The following is a 26,904-nucleotide window of genomic DNA, read 5'->3' as shown; positions in this document are numbered from 1 at the left end:
ACAACAGATATGGTCAAAATTTCGAGAGCCTTCCACTATATACGGTGCCTCTCATAATCATATCGGGGTTCTTAGGACGTAAATTCTCACAAATAATTATTATTAGGAAAAAAAAAAGTCACAGTTTCGCCGTAACGGCGACGCAATGAATGCGATAGCGATAAATTGGAATGTAACGCGAAAAACGGAAAGCAGCTCGAAATTGCCAGCGCGTCGCTCGAGCCCAAAGGACGCACGAAAAGAACGCACACAGGACGAGCGCGAACTATCATGCGTCACAGCTCGACACTGGAAGCGCACTGCTCAAAAATGAAGCAGGACGCACGAAACGAACAAACAGGTGCCCACAGGACGAGCGCGAACTAACTGTCCCAGTTGTTATTTCTGTTTGAACAGCGCGCTCCTTTCGCAAACGCGGCCGCTGCAGCGAGCGAAGCGACCTTCCTACGCTCTGTGACTTCAGCGCGGCCATCGCGGGGAAAGCACAAGACATACAACCCCCCTCCCCCCTCCCCCCCCCCATCGCCAGCCGCCCCCTTCTTTCCTCGAGATAAGCGCACGAAGGCGACCACGCCCTGTAGGTCGAAGAGCAACGGCGTTCGCAGGAACGGGGCGACAATGTTTAAAGCGCGCCACGCGTGCACATCGCGCCATCTATGTGGTAACTAAGAAGAAAGCATGCTGATGTAAGGTAGAGTGTACTAGAACAGGGGAGTGCCCGGAACGAGCTTCGAAAAGTGAAGCCCAAACAGGGTCAATCCGCTTGTAGCGCTGCGATCGGTAGTCTGCAATGTGCCGTCGTTTAAAAGGTGCGCGCCGCTCCGCCGAAATGGTGCAGGGGTAGAATGCCCGCTTCCCACTCAGAAGGCCCGGGTTCGAATCGCAGCTGCAGGTGGTGGGTTTTTATTCTTAGTGTCACCTTTTCTAGCTGTATTGGTTTTCCTTTGTTTCTTAAAACTAGCTTAAATTGCTACGTGTTGGTTCAAAAAGTAACGCAAAATGTGAAGTAACATAGAAGAAATTTGAGAGCGAGCGCAGTTATTTGCAGCGCCACCGCCCGGGATTGAACAAAAACGTAAAGTATGGCCTCCGAGATTATAGCGAAGACGAGACTTGAAACAAGATTTCACATTTTACGTTACTTTTTGTAGCAATACGTAGCAACAGAAGCTAGTTTTAAGAAAGAAAGTAAACAACCAACGCAGCTATAAAAGGTGACACTAAGAATAAAAACCCACCATCTACAGCTGCGCTTCGAACCCGGGTCTTTTGAGTGGGAAGCAGGCATTCTACCTCTGCACCACTTTGCCGGAGCCGCGCGCAACTCTTAAACGATGACACATTGCAGACTACCGATCGCAGCGCTGCGGGCGGATTGACACTGTTTGGGCTTCACTTTCTGTACATTGGTGCTGCGGCCGTTCCGAGCACTCCCCTGTTCTAGTACACTCTATGTAAGGTGTATATAAGTAGCTCACCGTTAGCAGGCTAAAAGACGGTGCTGTTGGTGGCCTGTCTAACGCCGTGCGCTGGAAAGCGGGAGGTAGCCCGTTCGATTCCGCGCGTCGGAAAGTTTTTCTGAATTTTTTTTCTTTGTGGCTTTGATATATATATATATATATATATATATATATATATATATATATATATATATATGTATATATATATGTATACGGTGCATGACGGCGGTCACGGCGACGGCAAAAATCAGACGAGACTGTCCATGTAATTGCTATCGCTATAAAAGAAGGATCTTATCTGCAGACAAACACGCATATTATATTCCATGATATATTTCAAATCACTAAAATAGCGAAAGCAAAAATCAAAGGCAGATACAGGACCAACCAAGTGTAGTAAAGAACGCTTGCGAATAAAAATGCAGGATTCATGCACACGTGAACAAACGCATTTTAAGCATGTAGCTGATATCAGTGTGTCCATTTATTACGCAAGGTTAACACCGGCAGAAGTTATCCTTGCATGTGCATTCGAAATGCCGTCACGGAACTTACGCTGCAAGTGCATAATGTGTTCTTCGGATGCCGCTTGTCACGTTTGATTTTTACTGTCCAAAGAAACCTCGTATCTTCTAAAACGATACAGCTCCCAACGTTCCTAGAATGATTGGTGCACTGCGGCACGCAACACCCGGTCATGGTGACGGTAGCGAGCGCATAAAACTGGTGGGAAATGATCACCGACGTAACAACAGCACGCGCGCCACGCACAAGTGACCGGGCGGGGGATTCAAAATGGCGGCCACGCGGCCCGGCAAGGCCGAGGAGGCGGCAACTGCCCTTTCAAAAGCCGGGGCGCGCGCATCGAGGCACTCTACAACTGTGGAGCCCGTAGCGACATCTTGTGGCGCTTTGTCCAACTACAATCATAGTGTCGCGTTGCTGTTATTGTCGGGAAAAGAAGCAATGAGAATACTGTGAGTTGCTAATTATCTCACTACTAATGCTTTACACAGAATCAGTAAGTAACCAGTAATTGTAGGTCTCTGGTTAGGCTATGCATCATCAGGTGTCGCTATCAGCGTTGTCCGTCTAAGGTCCCTTATGTCCGTCTCGTACACGCCTCCGGTAACCCGGCCAGAACTCGTGACGTAAGTGGTATCCGCTCGATGACTTCATCGTCTTTTGCTTCTATTCCGATTCGGTACTTTCACGAACTTCAAAACTCAATTAAAATACTTTTTAGGCTGTATTTGTGGCTGATATTGTACAGATGGCACCTATATGCACCCATTAGTGTGATTCAACAGTCAAATTGTGTCCGAGTTTTTGTGTCACCACTCCTTTAAGAAACAGGTCGACGAAATGCTACGCGACGACATCATGCAGCCGTTGAAGAGTCCGTGAGCATCCCCTGTGGTGCTAGTGAAGAAGAAGGATGGGACTCTACGTTTTTGCATCGATTATCGTCGCCTGAACAAAGCCACGAAGAAGGACGTGTATTCCCTTCCTCGGATAGACGACGCCCTGGATCGATTACACAACGCAAAGTACTTTTCGTGGATGGACCTCAAGACCGGTTTCTGGCAAATAGAAGTCGACGAGAGAGACCGAGAAAAGACTGCCTTTATAACACCAGACCAACGTTTATAGAACCAGGTAAGTTGCAAAACTCCCCGCGACAGCCAACCCGTCGCGCGGCGCCGGGGCAGCTTCCGGTTTGGTGGCGCTGGCGGCGCAACAAGCTTCCGCTAGCAGACGAAAACGCGTAGTCTGCGTGGCAAGACGCCGGGGCAGCCGTTCAGAGATGGCTCCGTTGTTTACTCGAGATTTCTCGTTGCGCTGCCGCCGCAACTTAAAATTGAGTAATATTTAGCAGCGATAAGACAAAGTCAGTAAAGCTATGGCTCTCTAGACTGCCCACGATAACTCACGCTTGATTGCACAACTTACGAGTCTGTCCATCACAGAAATTAACTATATGGTGCATTCCCGCAGCTAATTCTTTAGCTAAGGTGGATGCTTGGGCGTGTTGGTACTTATTTCTTTTCGTTGTTGACTGCGCAAGTATTGCGCGATGTCAACGAATAAATATTTGTTGTAAGTCAGCGCTGTTGTTTGTGTAATCCTTTTTCTGGAGCTCCGTGTTTTTTTTCGCTGTTTTCTTTACGATTATTCGTCACTATCACTCTTTTGAAGTGAGGAGTTTTCACTCTGTATCGCGGCTGTCGTTACTTGCAATTATGGAGTGGTAAAATGTACTGCACGCCACAATTCAAGTCCTGCTACAGAAAGAAAAATTGTATTTTTTTACGCACGCAAATGCAGAGAAACAATTTTTCCCATATTGCATGTATGGTGGGACGCACACAAACGGCATAACTTATTTAGTCTCAGGCATTAAACATTATCAAAACAGCTCTAATTAAGTGTAAAAAAATTATTTACAGCACAATTTTTAGAATCACCCAAAAGGCAAGTTCGGCATACAACTTTGGACGCATCCTTCGACGAGGCTCAATTGCGCTGGCTATTTCAACCTTAATTCTTACCATTGACCATGTGAGTGAACGTCTTCAGGATGTCTTCCTCATGAAAGTGCATATCATTCGTGATATGTCGGACAGTTTCTTGTTCTCACGAGGAATAGCGCGATCCCACGCCGCTCCCTGGTCAGGGTCACGCGGGGCACAAATAGGTTACCAACCGTCTCGGATTTCGCGGCACTGTACCGACTTTTCGTAGTGTCGCGAGCCGTCCCTGTCGGGACAGCTATATGTCCCGGATTTATTCCGGACCGTCCAGTTAGAAAATTTTATGTGATACAACGCACGCCCGACAACGCGCGTCACGCTTCAGAACACGAAGTTCTCACGAATAGCACGCACGAAGCAATGTTGCGGTGGCTAGCGGTGGCTGCGAAGGGCTTTAGTTACTTTGGTTGAACTTCTGTGCGAAGCGCGACTTTTACGGGTACATTCTTCAGCAAGAGGAAGTGTTGCGAACAGCACGTAGCCAGCTGAAGAGGCCGAAACAATAAAGAAACAATGCCACGCGTCCCGACTCCCTTCATTGAAGAGTTGGTAACCCTAGGCACTAAAGAAATGTCGTGGTGTCTCAGATTTCCTGTAATCGCTCGTACAGCCGGGAACGCAACATGTCGGCATGGTGAAGGCACGCAGTACATCCGAAGCACAATAGAAAGCGCTAAACTGTTCACGCAGAAAGCAGCCTCCAGGGATACTGACGCTCCGCAACCGCCGCAACGCCGGCTGAAGAGAGTGGAGTGAGTGAACCCTGTTGCGACAGCAACGCCACATCTGTCGCGGATGGCGGCAGCGCCGCGCAACATCACTCAGTTTTGCAACTGACCTGGTTCTATAAACGTTGCACCAGACGGCCTTTTCGAGTTCAAGGTCATGCCCTTTGGTCTTTGCTCGGCACCTGCGACTTTTCAACGCGTTATGGATACAGTACTGGCCGGCTTGAAGTGGCAGACGTGCCTCGTGTACTTGGACGACGTCGTTGTGTTTTCCTCAAACTTGGACGAGAAAGAAGTGCTTGTAAACCTTGTTTTGATAAAACGGCAATCTTGCATTGCCACAGAGACCAGCGCTCACGGGAGATCACGGAGGCGTTTTACATGTCACTGGAAGGTGATAACTGTATCAGTCAGCCTTCATTAGCACTATCAGATGCACAAGTATCATACCTCACGCCTAGCTTGCGTCACGTCTCATCAGCCACATTGAGCATGCGCGATGGATGTTTCTTTTCTTACGTTTCCAGTTGCTATTTATTCTGCTTCTTTTCAGAATAAAATTTAGTTCAGTGCTGTAGTCTGTCTTTTCTATTCTCGCCCTCGTTTTTGTCGCGCTAGTATTCGTTCAAGATGGAAGTACACCAACTCGCCCAGTTGACAGTTCTAATGACGTGGCAGGAGTCGGAGTGCCCCTTCTGCAAATATAATAATAATATCTGGGGTTTAATGTCCCAAAACCACGGTATGATTATGAGAGACGCCGTGGTGGAGGGCTCCGGAAATTTCGACCACCTGGGGTTCTTTAACGTGCACCTAAATCTAGGTACACGGGCCTCAAACATTTTCGCCTCCACCGAAAATGCAGCCGCCGCGGCCGGGATTCGATCCCGCAACCTTCGGGTCAGCAGTCGAGCGCCATAACCACTAGACCACCGTGGCGGGGCTCCCTTCTGCAAATGAAGCCAACAGGTCAATAAGACTTTAAAACAAGCGAAGCTTGCCCTATGATTCCACTCATTCCAGAACTGAAGCGGGCCATAGTGTCCCAGTGTGTTCTGTCGGTCTTGAAGAAGTCTTGCATACACTCCGTGCAGCAAAGCTTTGCAGCACAGATGGTTAAATTACAAGAGGCTGGTCTCCCGCAATATGTGCCAACTGCAGTAGCGGAGGCAATGCTGAAGAAAATCAAGGCCGAAAACTCAAATGTTCCTACTCAAAGGACGAAGGTCGATAGATGTGTAGTTGTGCCCTATGTGCATAAAACGTTGCACCACCTAAAAAAGGTTGGGAAGCGACTTGGAGTTGAAGTCGTGTTTTCGGCTCCTAAGAAGCTTGAAGGGTTGTGCGCGCGCATAGGCGACCGCCAAAACAGGGTACAAGGATGCCGGAAAAAGCACACAAATTCATATTTAGAGTGCAATGTTGGCGTTGTCTATGAAATCCCCTTGTCACGTGTTAAAAGTTATGTAGGACAGACCGGAAGATGTGTGAACGTGCGCATGCGTAAACATGAATTGTCGTTTAAAAACGATACAAGCGGGCACCTACCCACCCACTGCTCCGAATGCAAGTGCGAACCGATGCTGAAAGGTGTTAAGATATTGAGCCGCTGCCGAGATAATAGAGCAAGGGAAGGTTGCGAAGCATACCACATTAGGAAGAAGGGAAATGAATGCGTCAGTGAATCATCGCTGTTCTTTCATAGCTCAGAAATGAGATTTATCGATGAGCGTTGTTAAGATGACGTCCTATGGTTGCTAAGATTTTTTGTGATGACACCTTTCTGAAAAGCGCATGTTCGGTGTTGATTTCTGCGAAGTGTACTTATAGGAGGAATGTGTGTAATAAAGTTCAGCTGCAAGTCTGCGCCTGTGTGTGTTACGTGTGTGTCAGGTAGCGCAGTTATCCCCTTTGTATTAAGGTGCACCAACTCGCCCAGCAACAAGTTCTGCTAAACTATAGCTACACATTAACACACTGAAGCGCCACTGCGACTACTGTGTTGGATCATTGAAAAACTGGTGACAAATATCATCGTTTTATTCCACTATTCAATGTCTATATATATATATAAACACTGTCGGACAAGCTCAGCTCATCGGTGCGCTCCCAGAACTGGTCGTCTAGCTGTGTGCCGTCCATCGCATTTGATAGCCCCGTGACCTTAGTTAAAGCTCTTTGCGATGGTCTCCACTGACAATTAATGTACGCCACGCGTCCATGATCCAAACGCACACTTGCTGAAGAGGTGCTCACTTCAGTCGTGCTGTCGGAGTTGTTTCGTGGTTGTCCGAGGCCATCCACTCGGTGTAGCGCCGCCGAAAGTTCGTCTTGAATGGCGGGTTTACGCAAATGCCGAGCGGTTGCAACACGCTAGTCAAGCATTCTGGAATGAAGAAGACACGCAGGTTGGGTGAGTTGGTGAGGTTCCATGGTAAAAATATAAAACAGCGCAGAAGAGACACACATGGCGCTGACTTCAGCGCCGTGTGTGTCTCTTCTTCCTTCGTCTTGTGTTTAAGTAAGCGCTGTTTTATACTTTTACTATGCATCCTGGAATCACGGCCAAGTCCGTTCGGCAGTCTGCCACGGAAGTCCGTTCGAAAATGTCGTGTCGTGTAACGATGATTACAATGGTGTGCGGCGAGTGGCAAAAGTTAACTGGCGCCATCTTTCTTGTAGTACTTTGTGGGACTAAACGCTTTTTTTTGCGTGACCTTTGAGATCGGGGCGCGGCGGTAATCTCGGAGGCAATGGTTATGGCACGTTCTAGGTTTTTTTCCCCCAGATTTCCGCGTCTTAAAGGGGGGGGGGGGGAGGCGCTGGCTATACGCGGGGATGGCTTATACACGAGTATATACAGTAGTGTTTGCCAACGCTTGCGAAGAAACTGCTGATCGCTGCACAACGACACAGTCAAGCAACGTGCGCAAAAGAGCACTCGTCACCAAGAGCAGAATATCTTTTTCACCGAGGCCATATACCTGTAAGGCGGCCTTTGCGGACGCCTTGAACACTTTACTACTCAGGTGACTGACCTCGGTGGGAATCAGTTTACGGGCCGCGACTTGATTAATGCGCGAGACCTTCCCGGAATATAATGACAATAATCGCCCGTTCCCCGAGGCTCTGGGGTGGTTTTTTCTCGCGGTTGCTGCGCCGTAGCCGTTCATTACTGCGCGCATTATACTTTCAAAACGCTTTAAAATGACGGGCCCCTTTATAGTACATCGCACTTGTACTTATAGAGCGTTTTTTTTTATGTTGCATGTGAAACGACGCGTTACTCGAGTGGTTAAATAAATGTTATGTGTTTATATGCAGAGTGCAGTCTTATAACTTATAACTAAAGACATCCATTGAAGCGTATTCGCTAGCATTTCTTAGCGAACCAAAGCCACCTTGGCCCTATCTATCTATCTATCTATCTATCTATCTATCTATCTATCTATCTATCTATCTATCTATCTATCTATCTATCTATCTATCTATCTATCTATCTATCTATCTATCTATCTATCTATCTATCTATCTATCTGTCTGTCTGTCTGTCTGTCTGTCTGTCTGTCTGTCTGTCTGTCTGTCTGTCTGTCTGTCTGTCTGTCTGTCTATCTATCTATCTATCTATCTATCTATCTATCTATCTATCTATCTATCTATCTATCTATCTATCTATCTATCTATCTATCTATCTATCTATCTGTCTGTCTGTCTGTCTGTCTGTCTGTCTGTCTGTCTGTCTGTCTGTCTGTCTGTCTGTCTGTGTCTGTCTGTCTGTCTGTCTGTCTGTCTGTCTGTCTGTCCGTCCGCCTGCGTCTTGGCGCTCTCTTGGTCGTCTCCTTAGCTAGGTACATACGAACATTGGCAGACGAGAACACGAGTATATGACAAACGCGATTCAAAGATCATGGCATCAATAACGCGACTTCCCTGCCGCGAACGTCGTGAAATCCTTTCCACCACTTACGTGTGGCACATACTCGCATATCGGTGCCCGTGGTATGTGGCCCAGCTGTGATTCACAGTGTATACCAGGGAGAGCGCGCGAATGGTCCTTGGAAATCTTAATGCGATAGCGTTAACGTGTCTGTGTCGCGCGCACAAGATCCTGCGCCGGCAGCATTGTCAATGAGCGAGGAATCCCGATGGAAGCAAAAAATAAAATTCATGGCTCGAGCCGGAATCGAAGCCAGGTATTCTGCATGGCAGTCAAGTATTTTACCACAGAACCACGCTAGTGCTTCAAACTGCTTTGGAAGAATACCCTATAGAAGCGTCATGTCGGGGCAACGCCAATTGTGGCTACAGCCTTCCATGGCTGTCCGCGTTTACAACAGTGTGATTTAAGCATTACTCCTGTGACTCAGCAAGATATAGTCAAGCGTAACGTGCGCTTGGTTTCGACGAAAGTGACGTCTGTGCTGTAACGTGAGGGACAGTATTACGTCGGACCATGAGCTACCCTTTGCACGCCAGTGTTGTCGACGTGCCTGGTGATATGCACACAACGGCCCAGTTTACTCAGCGACGTCCATCCACCTCGTAACGTTTGGCACGAAGCAAAAAATGCGTCACAGGCAGATACTTGGCATGAAACAATGCGTGGGGCTTTTATTTATTTATTTACATATTAATTTACTTACAGATATTGCAGCCCTATTTAGGGCTATAGTAGGAATGGGAACGTTATATAATGCTAGCGAGACAAAAAAACAAACAAACAAGAAATGCAAGGAAATAGCTAGTATACTAATGGTAAAACAAAGGCACATACTACAGAACAATAATAAAAATGAGGTAGCTTACATCTGAGTAAGATGTTTTTCACTTGCAATATAAAATCTTGTCACAGGTAAGGAGCGGGTTAGAATTCCAAAGCTCTGTTGCTCGTGGAGGAGGGGAGGGGGCAACTGTATTTAAATGTATTAGTACGGGCAAGAAAATGTCCGAAGCGTGGTAACTACGGGTACAACTTTCGTTAGCCAATATGTGATGAGCGTATACCATATATCTCAAAGGCCGGTGGATGACCTCGTAATTGCATTTTTAAAACTTGGATTTAATATCGCGTGGAGTAGTGATTCAACATTTAATGTTTGTAGGGCTGGAGTCGGTGAGAAGCTGTAGTCATGGATAGCGAAACGGATAGATTTTCGTTTAATATTATAGAGCGAGCTTATTTCGCAGTGTTTATAGGGGAACATAATTAAACGCAGAAAAGGAGCACACTACACAGCTTCTGTGGCCGTGTTTTTTGCGCCGCGTTTAATGACGTTATCGTACCCACTCGCCCAGCAAGACACCCTTCTGAAGTTTATATGGGAACCTGGCCACGGGTGCATACACGGCGATTGAGTGTTTCGTATAAAAGGAGCACGTGCAGTTTCGTGAAAGATATTCTGATAGAATGACGCCTAAATATTTGTATTGATAAACTCTGTTAATTTGCCTGCCATCTAGAAAATAGCTGACGGCGCCGCACAGGTTAGCAGATGACTGTATGTCGACAAATGAGATGTTAGAAGAAACATGCAGTGAGTACAGGGAAATTTGTTTTTTGCGGTATATGAATTAACGGTTCTGCCCTGATGCAGAAATGAAATGCATTGATGAAGGCTGCGCTTTGTGTAGACTGAAGTATACGGCTCCTTTACGAGCCAGAGTAGGTCCACCATCTTTCAATCCAAATTTGTGCTGTGAAGTCCAAGTACTGCTGATTGGGCAAGTTGGTGCATTATAATTCCTATAGCTCGGTTTGAGCATGAAGGAAAGATTTTCTTCAGTGAAGTGCTGATGTAGACTTGCAAACTGAGACGTGATATTGGATTAAACTGCGTCACGCCTGCTGTAAGCGAGCCATATAATGTGCTGTAGGGTTATGGAATAAATACAAAAGATGAGCCGCTCTCGGAACACACGGAGACAGTTCACGCCGTCGGGCAGCAACCACGTGTACGTTTATTAACCTTGTAATGACAAAAAGCGGGAACAGAGCTTGGGAGCGCGAAGTAGAGAAGGAAGACGAAGCAGAGAATAGAACAGCCAGCCCATCGCGACTACAGGCGACGTAAAGCAGCTTGGAAGAAATTACTTTACAACCAGTGCCCACGTAACTGGAAAGATTATAAATATGCTGCTGCTACATTTAAACAGACTACTGGCAAAGCCAAAGAAGATTATAACTCCAGACGATACTGTTATATGTCAGAGACAAAAGATAAGAAAGCATTATTTAGGTTTCTGAGACACAAAAAGATTGTTCCCCCACCAATAAATTTAGAATCAGCTTGTTTATCAGCCGCAGAATTGGTTCAGTCACTGGAAACAGTTGCGAAAGGATTGGAGTGTCGCTTCACATCGGTGTTACCCTGCCATTTGTCTGTTACAGAAAAAGCCAACGAATATAAGGCAGCGACCTTAGAAGAAATAACGGAAGTAGTAAAGTCACTGCCAGGCTCAGCACCGGGCCCAGATAATATAACTGCAGCCATGATGAAAATTATGTTTGATTTATCTCCCATCGATCTCTGTAGCTTTCTCAATTTTTCTATAGAAAATGCTTGGATTCACCCAGATTGGAAAGTTGCCAAAGTAGTACCGCTGCTTAAAAAACAGGGCGCTGGTTATGCAATAGATAACATTCGGCCTATTTCCCTCACGTCGAATCTCGTAAAACTAATAGAGCGATTATTATATAGACATCTTGAAGAATGGATTGACGCAAAACATATACTGAATGAATCGCAAATTGGATTCCGCCCTGGATGCTCTATTTGGTGTGCCCATGTTGATTTGGAAAGTAGAATTAAACTTGCTCGGCACAAAAAACAGTATGCCGCCCTAGTGAACTTAGATATTGCGAAGGCATATGACAGCGCAGAACACGCCATCTTGATTAGTAAACTCCGAAGTGTAAATGTTCCTGAATATATAATTGCATGGATACAAAATTTTCTAAGTGGACGCACATTTTATTGCTCGCAGAACGGGTTATCTTCTCAAAAATACAAACAAACAAGGGGAGTTCCTCAAGGGTCAGTTCTCTCGTCCATTTTATTCAATATATTACTAAGTTCGATTCCTTCGCGCAACGACGTGCAAGTGTATGTATACGCGGATGACATTGCATTCTTTGCATCTTCCAGTGATATACATTCGCTGTACAACATTCTACAGTCATACTTGAATGGGATCGAAATATGGCTTAAGGACCTGAATTTGTCTCTGAATGTTAACAAAAGTGCTCTTCTTGCTTTTCCATTGACTTTTCCCGCGCGTATCGCACTTACGTACGGCCAGGCCTTTATTCCACAGATCGATTCATAAAAATATTTGGGTATAATATACACGCCTAAGCTTAATTGGAGCTCGCACATTGAGTACATTGCAGCTAAAGGTTTACGTGCAATTGGATTATTAAGACGAATCAGCAGCACTCGTTTTGGAATGCGTAGAAAAACATTGTTAATGATCTATTGTATGTATGTCCGCCCAATATTAGAGTTTGGATGCATTTTGTTCTGTGGGGGACCTGCTTATAAATTACGCCCTCTTCTAATTATAGAACGTGAGGCGTTACGTTTATGTCTCGGACCTCCAAAATTTGTAGCTAATAATATACTTTACCATGAAACAAACCTGCCATGTCTTCAAACTAGGTTTAGAATTTTAACAGTTCAAACATTTCAAAACATATATGCCTCCCAACACAGACGCTCCCAATGTGTATTTCTTAGAGAGCCGTCCACATTTTTTGAAAGTGAATGGTCTCGACTACATCGCCTTCAAATAATTTTCGTGCAAAAGCTCCTGGAGCCGTTACAAGTGACATTTAGTGATATAATCTACCCAAACGCACTCAAACACACAGCAGTAATAGAATATGATGACATACTTCCAAAAAATGCTCCCCATTAGATATTTAAATGGGTTGTTGGAAGACCACCGTAAAAACGTACGGATAAATTCAGTAATAGCCACAGATGCTTCTGTTACTGATGAGAAGGCAGGGGTGGGGATTTATTCAGCAACACTAAATTGTTCATTTTCCCTCCGTTTGCCTGACTTCACACCAATATTCCAGGCAGAATTAATCGCAATTATTCTTGCTTTGCGGAAACTCCCAGCACATATCTCTTCAGCAGTTATATTAACGGATTCCTTGTCTGTGTGTACGGCATTAGCATTGCCACAGCCGTCGAGCTGCCTAACAGAACTTTTCTCATATATGCCCAATCACGTACGCCACGTCCGGTTGGTTTGGGTACCAGGCAACACTGGACTGATATTAAATGAAGCGGCGGACACTCTGGCGGCAGCATCCCTTAAAGGACCGGTCATAAATGTTCTGAGGCCGTCTTCCAACAACACGATCGCACGATTCCGAAATTTTTGTCTGCAAGAGGAACGTACTAAATCTCATGTCCTAAACAATACATATTTTCATCACCTTATAGGTTTTCGTGGAATAGCACATGGTGTAGTACAAGGCAATTGGAAGTAACGTTAACTAGACTGCGATGCAGAATACCGTCACTAAATTTTTATTTACACAGGCCTGGTTTCGTTCCTTCCCCTAACTGTAATTATTGTAGTCAAGTAGAAACAATAGAGCACTACTTCACAGAATGTCGAAGATACCAAAACATAAGGCAAAAATTTCTAAAACCTCCTTCTCAAAAACTTGGCCTTGAGCTTTCCACATCGGCATTACTCTCCCTGGGGGCGTCGGCACTAGGGCAATGCAACAGGGGCATATATGATGCCTTATTCATTTTTATTAAAGAAACAAAGAGACTGCCATGTTAAATTATAAGTAGAAATATACAATTTCATTCCCTTACTTAAATTTCTGTAATTACTTATTTATTTAATTATATTTAGCACTCGTTTAATTAACATTTCATAAAAAAGGGAAAAAAAGCGAAATTGCCCCAACATTTTTTTTACTATAAATTATCTTTTTCGCATATTTCTTTTATTTTATTAAATGCGAAGCATTTCTTAGCGAACCTCAGGCACTTTGGCCGTTTCTATCTACGTATCTATCTATCTATCTATCTAGCCGCCTACGTCTTGGCGCTCTCCTGGTCGTCTCTATAACTTCTCATATACCGAAATTGGCATAGCAGGGGATCAGAGTATGGCGAACACGATTCACTGGTCAAGACATGAATAACGCAAAATACCTGTCGCGTACGTCATGAAACCCTTTCTCTTAGTCACGTGTGGCACATACCCGTACACCAGAGTTCATGTTAAGCGGGTATGTGCCACAGCTGATACAGCCTCAACCAACACAGTAACCGCGAACACACACATTGACACGCAAGGAAAGTGATAACAACTATAATTGTTAGGGTTTTATGTCCCAAAACGACGATATGATTATGTTAGACGCCGTAGCGAAGGGCTCCGTAAATTTTGACCGTCGGGTATTCTTTAACGTGTACCGAGATCGCACAGTACACGGGCATCTAGCATTTCGCTTCCATCGAAATGCGACCGCCGCCGCCGGAATCGAACCCGGGACCTTCGGGTCAACAGACGAGCACCGTAACCGCTACACCACCGCGGCGGACGCAAGAAAAGTGAGGAAGCTGAAGACAGAACACCCCTGGAAGACGCTCAACTACCATCCACTCGTCCACGTGGTCCGCAACGTGGACCACGTGGATAACGCAAAAACCGGGGTCAATGCTTCCTACAATAAACCTGCCGAGAGAATCAGGCCTCTCATCAATACCGGTGACTTCAACATTGATTTATCAAGACCTGGCAACGAAGCTTCATCCTTATACTGCGTGAAAGACGGCTTGGATGTGGATAGGGCATCAAAAGACCTCGCTGCCACGTCCTCGACAGGAGGCATCATTGATCATTTTATCGTAAGAGGCATCCACGATTTCCACCAGCTGCACTATACCCCGCACTGCACTACACTTAGACTCCTCATAGCCGTGATCACGAACGGATCCGATTAACAAGTCCGGTCCAGCTGCTGGTGCTCATTTATGACGGTGATGATGACCTTGTTCAAGAACTCTCAAGAACCTCTTCCACACATGCACACGGGTTCGTGAAACGTGCCTGCGTTCTTCATCATAAGGGACAAATATAAGCACTACATATCAGCTTAGCGCTTCTGGTGTTGGTAATACCCACGTTGCCGTTGGCAGCGTTAACCAACTGTAAACAACTGGTTATATAACACATATGCGCCTCTTCAACGTATATGTGTGCGTATAAAATTTATACAAATCTTTAGCGTCATTTTGTAACGTTTCGCTCAGTAAAAATAATTGCGCCACAGACGCCTTCCCGCCGCATGCTTCGCATAACATCGACTCCCACGGTACGTGGGATCTGCCGAATTTTTTTTTCACAAAGTCTACTGCCGCACGCTTCGAGGCCGATCCTCCGTAGTGGGTTGAGCTATTCCCCTAAGGAACCAACCAACCAACCAACGGGTGTTGTGCTCATTTGTCTCTTCCTTGACAAATGCCGGCTGCTGTGGCTTGGTCTTGGTCTCTGTCAAGGGTCGTTGTGGGGCAGGTATCGACGCGGAGTCTGACACCTGTGGGGAGGAGTACAGCTTGAGGCCAGTGTCGATGACTGCAGCAGGGCACTCCGCGAAGCTGTCCGTGGAGCAGCTACAGGAGACAGCTGTACCAGGGACGCGCTGCGCTTTGCGAGCCCGATCTGCACCGTCGAAGTGGTGTGCCTCACAGCCCCCATCCGCGCTAGAGAATGTGTCTGAAGAGATAGGGTCACAGGCGTGGGAAAGAGGACGAAAGAGACTGGTGAGTCTGGCACACCATTCGGGCCATGATTGCTGCCTGATGCCTTCGTAGGCATGCCACGCCTTGGCCGCACCGCGAAGGTGGTCGATGGCCACCAGCCATTGCCGATGGTCTGACCAGGCATGGAGTGGCCGAACAGGTCGCCATCTCTCTGGCACTAACAACTAAAGATCCATGCCCCATCTTTTCCGATTCCATGACGGCCGTCAGGTCGTTTGACGCCAATCAAATCTCCTTGGCTGCTCACATTATTTTAAAGGAGTCCTGACATAAAAATTTTCGCCCCGCGTTTTTTTGCTGCAATGTGTTGCTGGGGGCCTGTTAGTCATGACACGGCACATCGTTTGCTGCAGCGCGCGACAGATAATTAATTACAAGCTCCTCATTACCGACACAGCCTCAGTTTCGGTTTGACAGAGCTCCAAAAACGACAAGCCGCCGGGTGCAACTATCACCACCTAGCGAGTGAAACGCTCAGTCACGTGAGCACACAGAACAGTGACGCATTTCCGCGTGGTCTGTCGTCGTCGGGCTCGTCGTCTGATGGCGACGATTTTCTTGCGGCGGGGATGGAAGGAATTTTCGTGGCGAATCACCTCAGGTTTGACCCGCTGGCGATGAGCGATTCGTCGGGAAGCGCGTCAAAACAGAAATGGCGGCTACGACGTCATCATAACTTGTACCGGCTGCAACGGTTACGTAGGGTGAAGTAGGATGGTCACCTCGGGTCACCTCCGAGGGTGTCAATGCACCAGGTGCGGCCTATAATGCTGGATCGCGCTCGCGAACTTCAAAATTCATATAAAATACCTTCCAAGCTTTATTCGCTGTCGATATTTTGCAGATGGTACACGCACGTACACGGAAATCGATCCAGCAGGCTATCTCGGCCGCGAAATTTTGTGTCAGTACCCCTTTAACTAAATCTACAGTATTTCCTCATGAGTTGACATGGTTTCCCGCCCACATGGGCGCCTCCGTCGACGGCATCGCCAACCCCAACGAAGTGGCTCACGCTCGGGCGCGAGGATTCATTCTCCGCCCCGGGCAAACGAGCCCCCCCGCAGGCTGCGGGGGAGGGGGGTGGCGATGGCGCTGACGGAGACCCGTTGACCACCTTTCACGAGGTCACTTCACACTATAGATTAGGCAGGAAATCCTTTGCAGATCCGCACAGAGAGCTAACTCGGAAGCAGGAGATCGCCCTCCGACTCCTCCAGACTAGATCGTTCCCGTCGCCGGCCACTATGGCAGACATTTCGCCGAAGTGCTTAGCGTGCGATCAGCTAGCAACTTTTTCTCATTTATTGTGGCGGTGCCCCCGCTTGCGCATTTGCACAAGAAAGCATCACGTCAACAAGACAATTCTTAAAATGCGTCGCAAGTCCGGATCTTGCGAATCAACTCGGGGCGGTCCAGGGAGCCTGTGAAGCGATCGGGAACCTTTGGCTCCCGACCCCTTCGTGGGCGATGCCCTAGGAACCCTCGTCCCAGGACACAATAAAGTTCTGTCTGTCTGTCTGTCTGTCTGTCTGTCTGTCTGTCTGTCTGTCTGTCTGTCTGTCTGTCTGTCTGTCTGTCTGTCTGTCTGTCTGTGATCAGGTCCTTCTTTACCATTATCTCTATTCTCATATAAAGTCCCGCTTGCCTCTCGTCAGATGTGTGCTTTTTGCTTCTTTTTGGCGCTCACCAACATCGCAGTAATTCGCTTAAAACGGAAGCATTTTTGTTTCGCATTCGAATACGAAAATTTAAAAGTGGTCGCAAGGTTCACTGCTGCTTTGAATGCATCTGACAAGACGTCAGTGGCGTTGAAAGCACCTCAGCTGCCGCAACAATCGCAATAAATAAAACACGAGCGACATTTTGCGTGGCTCGGCGGAAACTGCATGCTGCCATACAAATCTCCTGTATGCAGAGACGGCTCTGAGTAAGTGTGAAGCTCAGCAAATGCTGATAAGATATTTTAATTTGATATTAAAACCAATTTTTCCATGGCGCACCTACTGACATCGACACTAGCTTCGCCCGTCGAAATCGCGTCCTTTCTGCAACGCATATTGCGGAGAAATCCCGTTGGTGCACGTGGAAGCTTCACTACTCCGATGAGCCGACGCACGCTAACACGAAGCCAAAGGCAAAGAACGTAACTGCGTCAAAGGTGCCTCGGCGACGCCAGCGCGGCCAGTCTACCTCTCTGGTATCGAGACGCTTTAACCATTACCGCCGATATCGCGTGCAATCTCGGAGGAAGCGCCAGTAAGTGTCGATCGTGAAGCATAACTTCTTTTCAAACCTCACAGACGGCGGCATCGCCCCGCTCCGCCCGCCGCGAAAGAGAATGTGTGAAAGATATAAGGCGCGTTCGCGCCCTGTCTAGCATCTCCCGAGTTAGCTTAAAGGCCGAACCATATAGAGCGTTTTTGCCGGCGTTTTCCCGGCGTTTCGTACGCCGGCGTCCCTCGACGTCGACGCTACCGGTGACGGTGGCCGAAACGTCCACCTCTGGATGGTCCAGACATCACGGGCGGCAGCGTCGACGCCGGAAGCGGTTCGATGGACGCAGAACCAATCAGCGTGCGGCTGGCAGCGACTTCCGCTACGTAACGGCGTCGTCGCTGCTGCCAAAATGGCTGCCGCCCGCCTCGGATCTAATAAGTCGTCGCCGTGCACTGTGTGGCCCTTAGGTTCTCAACTGATGCTTGTATTTGACTTAGCTTGTTCCCTAGAAGCTTCGACAGCAAAGTGCTCGTGATATCTTTGAACTCTTTCCGAGAGCCGTACTCAAGTTCATCGGTAGGCTTAGAAGGAATGAGTGTATTGGCCGAATACGTGGCCTCAAAGATGTGCAGAAGCTTCAAGCTCAGAGGCCATATATTACAAGTTCGTGGTTTTTCTTAATGCCAATAGCTGGCGCTACAAGTCAAATAAAAAAAAAGACTTTTCGGTGGCACTGTGACTCGTTTTTTTGCACCACAGAACTGCAAATGAGACATAAAAGCTATAATCAAGAGTATATCTTGTTGGTCCATTGACGGAAACTGTACACTGCTTTACGAGGTGTCAGGTTCATTCCCTCTGGTCACACTGTGCGACGCTGAGTTAACGCTCTTCATATGGTTTGCCGCCCTCTCTGACGGCGTTGATGCGACGACGCCGAGGGACGCAACGTCAGAAAACGCCGGCAAAAACGCTGTATATGGTTCGGCCTTAAGGCCGAACCATATAGAGCGTTTTTGCCGGCGTTTTCCCGGCGTTTCGTACGCCGGCGTCCCTCGACGTCGACGCTACCGGTGACGGTGGCCGAAACGTCCACCTCTGGACGGTCCAGACATCACGGGCGGCAGCGTCGACGCCGGAAGCAGTTCGATGGACGCAGAACCAATCAGCGTGCGGCTGGCAGCGACTTCCGCTACGTAAGGCGTCGTCGGTGCTGCCAAAATGGCTGCCGCCCGCCTCGGATCTAATAAGTCGTCGCCGTGCACTGTGCGGCCCTTAAGTTCTCAACTGATGCTTGTATTTGACTTAGCTTGTTCCCTAGAAGCTTCGACAGCAAAGGAATCGTGATATCATTGAAGTCTTTCCGAGTGCCGTACTCAAGTTCATCGGTAGGCTTAACAGGAATGAGTGTATTGGCCGAATACGTGGCCTCAAAGATATACGGCAGCTTCAAGCTCAGAGGCCATATATTACAAGTTTGTGCTTCTTCTTAATGCCAATAGCTGGCGCTACAAGTCAATAAAAAAAAGACTTTTCGGTGGCGTTGTGTCACTGCGACTCGTTTCTGCACCACAGAACTGCTAATGAGACATAAAAGCTATAATCAGGAATATATCTTGTTGGTCCATTGACGGAAACTGTACACTGCTTTACGAGGTGTCAGGTTCATTCCCTCTGGTCACACTGTGTGACGCTGAGCTAACGCTCTTCATATGGTTTGCCGCCCTCTCTGATGGCGTTGATGCGACGACGCCGAGGGACACAACGCCAGGAAACGCCGGCAAAAACGCTCTGTATGGTTCGGGCTTTACTCGGTAGGGCGTCGGGCGCTTGCCGTCGCGGCCGCAACGTCGTGGGTTCGATTCCCAGCGGGGTATCTTTTTCTTGGTTTTTTTCTCTCTCACTCGTTGGCGTCCATTTTATCAACGTCATATCCGTGACGGATGTACTTGGTGGACCCCGGCATAAAACACTTTCGTGTTAAAAAAGGAAATTGCACGCGCAGTCAGCTGAAATACTTGCGCGCAGTGACCGCTTCACACTACGAGCTTTTTACTCATAGTTGCCACAGGTTTGCTAGCCATATTGTCACGTGGTCGTGACGTCGACGAAGGCAGCAGTGAAGCAGTGAACACGTCCGAGATGAAACTCTTTATTTGGCCGAACTTGTGGCCGAGAAATTAAAAGTCAAACCACAGCAATACACTGATAGCGGCGGACAGAACGTCGACCGTCGATCAACTGACAAGCGGTCAAGCGCGTCGGCTTTTATACAGGCGCTATCGAACTTTCCAGCAATATCGCTGGTGGCGGCGTTATCTCTAGACAAAGCTGGAACATTCGCGTGCGGGGCGCAATCTTAACAGAACGGTCTACTACAATCGCGACGCTTCTAGAACACTACTTCGCGGACAGCGTCGAGCGTTGATAACCGTCCCTGCCGGTCAAACCCGAATACACCAAAAACAAGACAAGAAGTGGGCGTGGCAATATGCACACCGCTTTATTCGACAAGGAAGACATTGCATACTTGCGCACAGGCGAGCACAGAAAGTTCTCCTCGCCCCATCCATGCTTGCGAGGCGCGCTTGACAAGCATTGAGTGCCAACGAGTAGTGCGGCCTAGTGTTCCATATTCAATGCAAAGGCACAAGGTGCTTGAGCGGTGCACTGTTCCAACTAATACCAGGAGATCTAGAGGGTCTTGTTCCTCATTAACCAAATCTTAGTTTTCTCCACATTCACAACCGCCCCAGAGGCATGGCAAAACTGTTTAGTAGTCTTGAACACTACTTTTGTCAGCATAAAAATACGCTACATCATCATTTTAGCATTAACGCATTTAAGCTTAAACAGTATTAAAACATTACCATTCGTTCAAACATGCTGACAGCGTGCTTGAATGCTGTCACGGGATTTAATAGGGTGGTTGTACTGCACGAGACATGTCACCAAGCTACTATTCCTCGACCTTGGTGACGTGTTTTGCATGCTTTTGCAGTTCTTAATACATCTGACAACATCAGCTTTATGGGGCGTTCATTCTTAACTCGGTAAAACTATCAAGGTACCTTTCCTACGTTGAGGAATTAAAGGAATAGAACTGAACTGCCCGGCCATTCCCGGAGTGGGAATGGGATAAGCTTTTTCATTCCGAGGAATTGAAAGGAATGGAATTGCGGCAAGTTTTAATTCCTCGGAATGGAATTCGAATGGAATTGAGGCGCCCATTCTGCAATACTGGTTCACACAGACTACATAAAAACTGTTAACTTATCGTGCATGTATGGTGACGCATTTAACTTATCAGCTCTTCCATGAGCTATTCATTTGTAGAATGACCTTCCAGATGACCTTGCATCAGAGTGACATCATACAAAGTTTTTCGATAATCTTAAAAAAATACCTATGCACCAAAATCCAATGTTTTATGTGTTGTGCTTGTGTGGTTTTTTTTTCTGTCTGTTTTCTTTTTCTTTGTCTGTATACATTTCTTTTCTTTGCGGGAAGCCGATCTTTTGTCGGTTGTTCTCATTTTCTGTAGCACTGTTGCCGTTGAATTAGTTGTTTTTATAGCACACTTAAATACTACTTATATTGTTTCACATACTATAGCTCACTTGTAGAACATTTTGTTATGTTTGTGAGTTTGTTTGCCTCTTCTGCACTAATCGATGTCTTACTTTGTTGAGGTGTCATTGTACTTTTATCTTGTAGTATGTATCTGCTGCACTGGCCACCTTACACAATGCCCCACAAAGGTTCGGTAAGGTATTGATAAACAGATTAACGAATAAATAAAATGCAATCAGCTCGCGCAGGGTTGGAGATCATTCTGAGAGGCCATCTTGCAGGCGGGTGATGATGATCAGCACACATAGAGCAGCACCATACAAACAAAATTTAATCGTATCACTGACAAAAAATCAATACATTCCATAAAAAATGAAAAAGAAAGTGATATTGTTGATGAGATTACCACGAAGTTGGACAAAGCAAAATGTCTTGCAGCATGTCTTTGAACTACAGAAGTGCTTACCATATAGCCGCATAAATGAGCGTACGAATCATGTTTTCTTTGTCCCTGCAGCAGACCCCCCACGGTACAGAACGGCATATGCGTGTGAGGGCTCGCAGCTGCGCATTTCGTGCGATGAGGGCCACCTGGTGCAGCTGATTCGTGCCAACTACGGTCGCTTCTCCATCTCCATCTGCAACGAGCACGGCACGCTGGACTGGAGCGTTGACTGCATGTCCCCCCGCTCCTTCCGGGTAATGCAGCAGAGGTGAGTGCCTGCGCAACTGGTGGCACTGCTCTGGCTCACCATTCCATCTCTTTCAGCTGTGATGTGAAGAAAGGTTGTACGCTACCGGCATCGACAGACGTGTTTGGCGACCCTTGTCCAGGCACCCTCAAGTACCTTGAAGCCCATTACCAGTGCATTCCTGGTAAGTGTTACACATCACTTCAAGGGAGCATCCACAGGTGCTCCAGCTATATGTGGAGATGCTTGGTTTCACGACAGTTATTGCTGCCCATTGCTGCTGTGCTTCACAGTAAATGCTCACATTCTGTGCCACACTTCACAGGGAAACACCCTGTGCTGTCACACTCTTAGGTCTTATTCACCATCTAGTAAGTCTGGCCGACGCCTACCAAGCCTGTCTAATGCAGATCCTTATAATGTCGCTCCATCTTCAATAGAAGGTCTGAGTACATCGAGAACTCCTCAATTACTGATGGCAGAGCTGTGTGCCAGTTAATTGCAGGATAGTTAAAATCGCCTACTCTAATGAGACAGAGCGAAGGGAAATGTTAGTTTCCCTTCGCAAAAGGTATTATAGATGCAGTGGAGTAAGAGGCATGAACAAGGGTGTCTTGGAAACCCACCGATACATGCATAAACTATTAACGCAGTAGCATTAAAGAGCTCGTTTCGCAGAAATTCCAGTGTTGGTTGAGAATAAAAATTGGCATTGTCCGTTAGTGAAGATTCGAGATAGATGCAAATAGGTAAGTAATTTTAAAAAATCTACGCTTTGAGTGAGAATTGAACCCGGGCCTACTGCATGGCAAGCAGGTGTTTCACCACGGAGCCACGGCAGTGCTTGAATTTGTCTCGTAAAAAACGCTATAAGAATGCCGTGTGCTATGAGGAGTCTCCTTAACGCATGTAATATTGCGTGGCAGAATCGTAGAAGCGCATCAGCCATCAAAACAAGTGAATTGTGTGGCTGGTTTAAAGCTGCCCACCAATTACAAAGTGTGCAGCTGCGCGTGGCAACTTACGGACACGTAGTGGGTACTTTGCCAATTTGCAAAAGGAAGAATTATGGTGTAGTGGGAACCTTGCAACTGCACCTGCAGTAGGTACAGTAAAACCTCGTTAATTCAAAGTCACTGGGACTGTGAAAAACTTTCGAATTAAGCTGGTTTTCGAATTAACGAAACATACAAAAAGCGGGATGCAAGGAACTTTGAATTACTGAAAGTAATCAGAGGTCAGTGATTCCACTCCTGCGCCAACTGCGCCAAAGTGCGCCAATTTGTATTTACTGCGCCTTCCTGATAATATCGACGAAAATTGCGCCAAACTGCGCCAAAGTCTCGGGTTTGGGGGCGTCTATCACCGGCAATCGCACGGCCGGCGCGTCAGAACATGTGCAGCTTGATCTTGGGGCTGCCAAAGTCGCAACCATGGACCAAGAATTATTCCGCTGAATAAATAGCGCTCGCGCGTGCGTCCCGAATAAGCCACGATGTCATGCACGGTGCCGACGCAGCTTCTGTTCTGCAAGTCGGCTCGACAGTAAAACGCGCTCTCCGCAGAGGCTCGTGACGTTCTAGGCCTATCGGTAGCGAGAAAGTGCGACGGCGATTCATCGGCGGACGTCGTCTGAAACGCTGCTGATAGCTCGTTTCAAGCGTCGCACGGCACGTAAGGAAAGCAATGTTCAGTAATAACTACATGTGTGCTGCTAAAAAATGTCTGTCACTTCTGTTTCCGGACATCGCGGAATGAAATCTGGGATCGCTAGCAGTATATATATGGAACAATATCGAATTTTCCTTGCTTCGCGTTTATGGAAGAGCACGCGAACGGTGGAAACGCGTTCACACTTTCCTCAGATATACTTTATCCATGGATCTTCATTCGGAAGAGCTTTTTCGTAATTACAGCACGTCCGAGTTTAATCACTCTGCGGTAAATACCCCCTAAAAGGCACTGCCCTTTCGAGCTCACGTGCTAGGGTTCCAATTCGAATTTTTTTGCTTGCTTTTTAAAAATGTCACCTCATAATAAAAGCATATATCCTGGTCGGAGCAGCCGCAAATATGCAGCTGTCAGTAGCGGGCCCGCCGCTGACGGCCCACAGTGAAGCGGCTACCCCATGTTACACGTCCGCCCCTCGCTTTCGGGGGTCAATAGCTGACGGGTAAAAAAACGCAGTTTCGCTTAAGGGCGAAGCAATGAATGCGATACCAACAAATTGTATTGTTAAACGAAGTAAGGCTAGCAGCTAACTCTTTTGGATCCGATCTCGCGTAACTCAACAAAACACTGGTTTAAGGGAATATGGCCGCTCCAGGAAACGAAGCGTTTTCTTGCTCTGAGTTCTCTAAACACGAAGTAAACATTGAGAGCACAGCAAGTCACGGCCGGGCTAGACCGCACGCGCGCTTCTTTTCTGCGAGCGCGCGCGTGCAGTCTAGCCCGGCCGTGAGCAAGTTTGCGAGCCGTCTCCTGATGCCTCGAGATGGCGCGCGCGCAAGCGACTGCGCCCTTCGAACGATGCGGTCCCCCCCCCCGCTCCCCTGGTGTTGGCGTCCTTTCATGTTCCTTACGAAAGACGGGCTGGAGCTAGCGCCGATCATGGAGCTAGCGCAAAACCAGCTGTGAGGTGCAGATAGCTTGCAGAGAAGGAGGGGGAGGCATAGGCGTGCCTCGAGAGCCTACTGTGTGTCCTCTGAAGCAACGCGCTATAGAGAACCACAAAGCACAGATATATACAGTCACTTATGGAGCCTTCCTCAGTGGCAGGTACAATTTCCTCCACCGCAGCTGAACTAACAACGGCCAGCAGTGCAGTGCGTCCGACACCACTCAGTCCAGGGGACCTGCTGCCACCAACGCTAGGCTCTGAGCAGCAAGCAGACCGTGTAGTGCCAAGGACACCCCCACCACTGCCAGCTGTCTACCAGAGGCCAGCGGACTTGAGCACCACCACAGGTCAGTTGTTGCCGCCATTTCCTTGCTGCAATAGTCTGTAGTGTGTCCAGCTTGAGCAAAGTACATTCCTATAAGGCCCTGTTTTACTCCGATATTACGTTTTGTCATGCCAGGTCAGCAATGCCACGCCAAGCACAAATCTGGCTGCCCTACAGTGCAACCCGTTCCAATGCAATGCGGCCTGATGCAGCGGCTGCAGCCGAAGCAGCGCATGCACAGCAACACACTGAGCGCTGCACGTCAGGAGCTTGTGAAATGATTCCTAGTTTGTTTCACATTGATCTTGTGCGATGTCAGAAAATGGTGTTACAAAGACGGGCAGGAAAACAGGTTCATGCTTTCTTTTCGCACAGTGCCATTAAAGGTATAAACCAATAGACTACTTTCTTGTCATGAGTGCACAGTGCAAGTGTGAACCAACTAACTTAATCTATTGCTAGCATAAGGTGGCACAAAGATTCTGTACCTGCATTCATTCAATGAAGTTTAGCTATCAGCAGCATGCAGGTCGCCTGAAAGCTGGAAGTGGATGTGCTTGTAGCAGTGGTTGAGTGACTTGATTGACACCAACGGAAGGCTCGATGCCTTACGTAGTGTGCGAGGGTAGCTCGTAATAAGTTCACATGCTGTGTGTTGTCAACTTGAAAAAAAAAAATAGTACTCCACACTTGCTGTCATGGCCACAAGCAGTGCCGGCTAACACTCCCAGGATTACATGCACTGAAATGCCATTGGCTTTTTTTCATCAAGCACAGTGCTTTGTGGAACAGACTGAGAAGCTGATGATATACCTTTTTATTACATAACAAGTTGCACGGCATGAAAGCATTAAAAAGAGCATTGTGAAGCTTCTGCATCATATATGACGTATTACACAGAAATTCAGTAAAAGTGAGTGAGCAGGCTCACTTTTGCAGCACTGCGCTAGCCCCAGCCAAGTGCCAAGGCCCTGTGGGGAAAAAAAGAAGCGCAGGCGTGCGGGAGAATAGCGACCTACCCACTGTTCAATGTTGCTTCTACTGTGTGTTCATGCGTTTTGGATATATAGTTTTGCTGTGTGATCACTACAGACTCGTCCTAGTGACACAGTTTTGTCAAGACAAGGAGGCGGACCGGCGTGCTGTGTTCCAGGTTGTAATAGCAGCAGGATGAAGCATGCACACATTTCTCTTCACCTTTCGCTTAAAAACGAGAAGATGACGAGGGAGCGGGTGCCATGGATCACCCGCTCTATTACATATAGCAATCATCGCTATATTGCTATATTACATATAGCAATCGCTATATGTAATATATTACATATAGCGCTATATATATGTATCGCTCATCGCTATATATTACATATAGCGATCACCTGCCATGGAGCGGGTGCCCTGTCTTTTTAGAATATTACATATGTTAACGTGATTCCTTGCCCGACATGATGCCTGTATAGGGCCTTCTTGCGAAGGAGTTTCAAGCACCTGCGTGGCTTTGTGGTAGAAAACTCGACTGCCATGCAGAGGGCCAGGGTTCGAGTCCCATCCGATCCTAGAAATTTTTGTCTCATTTCATTTGTTCTTACTTCGCGCGATAGCAGTTACGGACAACTATGGTGCCAAAATGGGCTGTTGTTGTGATCTCATAGCAGCTTTCGCTGTAAAATGACACCGTTTTGCTGAAATTCAAAATGTCTGCTGCTTAGCATGGCATACATCATGGCATATCTGGTGATGTAGTTGGCCATAACAGCAATTGTATACATCTGGAACTAAGGAAGAGTGCCAGCTGATCAAGGTTAATGCAGAATAATGGCTCTGGTGGAACGTTGACAGGTTAAAGCAAGCAGCGCCTACAGGCCTGGGTGTAAGGAAGAGGTCAGGCCAGATTGTAGGTGGGGTGTCATGCAAATGTTGGATGGTGGCAGTAGCATAGCCAGGCTTCATGAT

At 47.3% G+C, this 26,904-nt stretch overlaps 1 protein-coding gene across 3 annotated transcripts in view; it reads left to right on the top strand.

Annotated features, from left to right (window-relative positions):
* Positions 1-26,904, top strand: part of LOC119404592 (adhesion G protein-coupled receptor L1) — a 219,098-nt gene that overhangs the window by 84,745 nt on the left and 107,449 nt on the right. For 2 of the 3 annotated variants that reach the window (XM_037671144.2, XM_037671143.2), the window contains exons 3-5: positions 21,835-22,030; positions 22,087-22,193; positions 24,809-24,976. In XM_037671144.2, the coding sequence (XP_037527072.1) occupies positions 21,835-22,030; positions 22,087-22,193; positions 24,809-24,976 (471 nt within the window). The remainder of the gene's footprint in view (positions 1-21,834; positions 22,031-22,086; positions 22,194-24,808; positions 24,977-26,904) is intronic. The other variant, XM_037671145.2, reaches the window with a different exon arrangement.

Source organism: Rhipicephalus sanguineus, chromosome 9 (genome assembly GCF_013339695.2).
Source record: "Rhipicephalus sanguineus isolate Rsan-2018 chromosome 9, BIME_Rsan_1.4, whole genome shotgun sequence".
NCBI lineage: Eukaryota > Metazoa > Arthropoda > Arachnida > Ixodida > Ixodidae > Rhipicephalus > Rhipicephalus sanguineus.
Note: the sequence above shows the minus strand (reverse complement) of the source record. Positions and strands in the feature narration are given on the sequence as shown.